The sequence below is a fragment of the Accipiter gentilis genome, chromosome 35 (assembly GCF_929443795.1).
Source record: "Accipiter gentilis chromosome 35, bAccGen1.1, whole genome shotgun sequence".
NCBI lineage: Eukaryota > Metazoa > Chordata > Aves > Accipitriformes > Accipitridae > Astur > Astur gentilis.
The window spans coordinates 5,957,303-5,959,802 of NC_064914.1; the positions used below are offsets into that span (position 1 = coordinate 5,957,303).

The 2,500-nt window shown below is 48.4% G+C and overlaps 1 protein-coding gene across 1 annotated transcript in view; it reads left to right on the forward strand.

Annotated features, from left to right (window-relative positions):
• Positions 1-2,500, forward strand: part of LOC126034614 (basic proline-rich protein-like) — a 59,588-nt gene that overhangs the window by 24,525 nt on the left and 32,563 nt on the right. Inside the window, exon 2 of the mRNA XM_049792540.1 lies at positions 1,206-1,270. Coding sequence (XP_049648497.1) covers positions 1,206-1,270 — 65 coding nt within the window. The remainder of the gene's footprint in view (positions 1-1,205; positions 1,271-2,500) is intronic.

Here is a 2,500-nt window from a genome sequence, read left to right on the forward strand (position 1 = left end):
AAAGATGGTTTTGGGAGTTGGTAGTTCCCATTCTGAAGCCAATTCATCCTCGCCCGGGTCCTCTGATGTTACCCTAATCGCACTCGGGTCCCAAATAGATGGTATTTTATTTCTATCACCCCCAGCTGTTAACCACAATTTTTCAAAGTCTTTTTCGATCCCCTCTCGTTTCACTATTGATCTTACCACATCGTCCGAAGACTGCGCAATTCTGTGCAGTCTTCGAGCTTGTATACTGGGGATCAAGCCCGAGAGTCTGGTGATGCCTAGTCCTCCATCACGTGTACTGGAATACAGGATGGCATCGCAGGTACTAGGAGGGAGATGTAGCCACTCCTTGACCGTAGTTCGAATAGTCAGGTCAAGTTCTTCTAGGGACGTTGCTTTTACCTCAGCTTGGTCTGCTAAGTAGATCAGTCGCGGGATAGTATAGCCCTTCAAGATGTCAACTTTCTGAAACGGTTTTAGTGGTGCTTCTCCAATCCGTTGTAGCCAATCTCTTATTTTCATGAGGAGTTCGGGTTTCGATATTCCAGTCCATGGGTCTATTCTCAGTCCCAAGTACTTCTCCGAACTGCCTGGTTCAATCATAGTTAATGGGGTGCCGTTAATTTGCCATGGGGGACAATCATTGATCGTATACGAGTCCTTGGTGGGTTGTATGTAAAAGCCATGGCATTTCTCCCCCTGCGTCCTGAGGCCGGTCAGTTCACAAAAGGCCTCCAGGATTTTAATATTGCTTTGCATTCCTTCCCACGACCCACTTAACAACACCAAATCATCTGCAAAAGCCATGGATGTTACACTCTTGGAGTCATGCTGGTATCCACTCCCTTCTTCCTCTAACTTACACAATAGGGGGTCCACAGATAAGTTAAACAATAAAGGTGACATTGGATCGCCCTGTTTAACACCAATTTGAATCCCGATGGGATCCGACTGCTCATTCTTCATGGTGATGCGAGTTCTAGTGTTTTGATACATGTTCGTAATCAGGGTGATAATGTGATGGTCCACACCCTTTTGTTTCAGCACTGCAATCAGATGGTGGTGACTCACTGTGTCGAAAGCTTTAGCCAGGTCAATGAAGACAACGCCCAAGGGTCGATGTTCCTTCTTTGCATTCTTAATTAATAGTTGTAACAGTTTCAAGTTCTCTGCGCATCCTGCTGATCTAATAAAGCCCTTTTGTCGTGGGTTAATAGGGCATGCCTTTGCCAGTCTCGCCGTCAGGATCCTTGAGAACAGCCTCAAGATAATCGATCCGATGGTAATCGGTCGCCAGTTATTGATGTCCATCTGGCGTTCCGGCAGAGATGATTTTGATATTAGCACAGTCCGACATTCTTTTACCACGTCCGGTACGCTGCCAGTCACCAGCCATAGGTTGAATACTTCCATTAGCTGGACACAATGAGGGTCTATCTTAATGATATCCCGCAGACTTAGTCTGTCTGGTCCTGGCGCGCTGTTCTTATTCATCTCTTGGATGTTTTTAGAGATTTCTTTTGCCGTGATCATGGCGTCGAATGCCGAGTTGTCCGCCAGGCCCTTAGATCTGAACGCCCCCAGGCCCTTGAATGTTCCCGGTGACTCCCACCTCGACTTGAACACGTCGTGTATCTCGTCTTGTGGGATACCACACTTCAGGGATTCCACGTTGTCCAGAATAATACCGGCCAGTTTCCCCCTATCCAGGTAGAACAGCCGCTGGAACCGTAGGAACTGGCCCCGTTTCACAGCTCTCTTCTTCATCCACCCCTTTGGTGGTTCCGAAGGTCGAGCGGTTCGGGCCACCTGACGCGGTCGATCCTGGCCGGCTTTCAACTCCAGGGACTTAGAGGCAAGGCACGCGAGGCAGTCTTTCATTGCCTTCTCAGCAACTATTGCTGGGTCTTTTTCTCCTTCGATCACCTGCTCAAACATTCCATGAAGAATGGACAATTTTCCGGATGTTAACCACTCAGAGACCGTCTCACGATAACGGGATCTCAGTCCCCCCTCCATCTCCGACCCAACGCACACGAGGTGTTCCCCCTCCACTAGGTTTTCCCCTTCCAGTTCTAGATGTTTCATCTGACCCTGGTCTTTTCCCTTCTTAACCGGGCTCTTACGAAGGTCCCGTCTTTTATCACTTATCTGTTTCGTTGTCTTGGTCGGAAGATGCTCCGCAATCAACTTGTTGATGTTTTTCTGCCCCTCATATTGTTTATCCAACTTTCTCAGTAATTCAATCTCATCCTCGGTCCAGCACCGACGATGTGCCCCTCTCATTGTACCTGTCTTAGGGCGAGTAGCGGTAATCCGCTCGAGATTCCTTGTGACTGGGTGGACCAAGCGCTTATGCTGCCCCAGGCCGATTTTTGATTCAAATGTTTTCTCACAGACCTCACATTTCCAACTCCTCTCGGGAGAGGCTTCCACAGGCCCCTTACACTTAGGAAAATGACAAGCAATACTATGGTGTTTTACATCAGTCCTCCCACACCGAGCACATTGG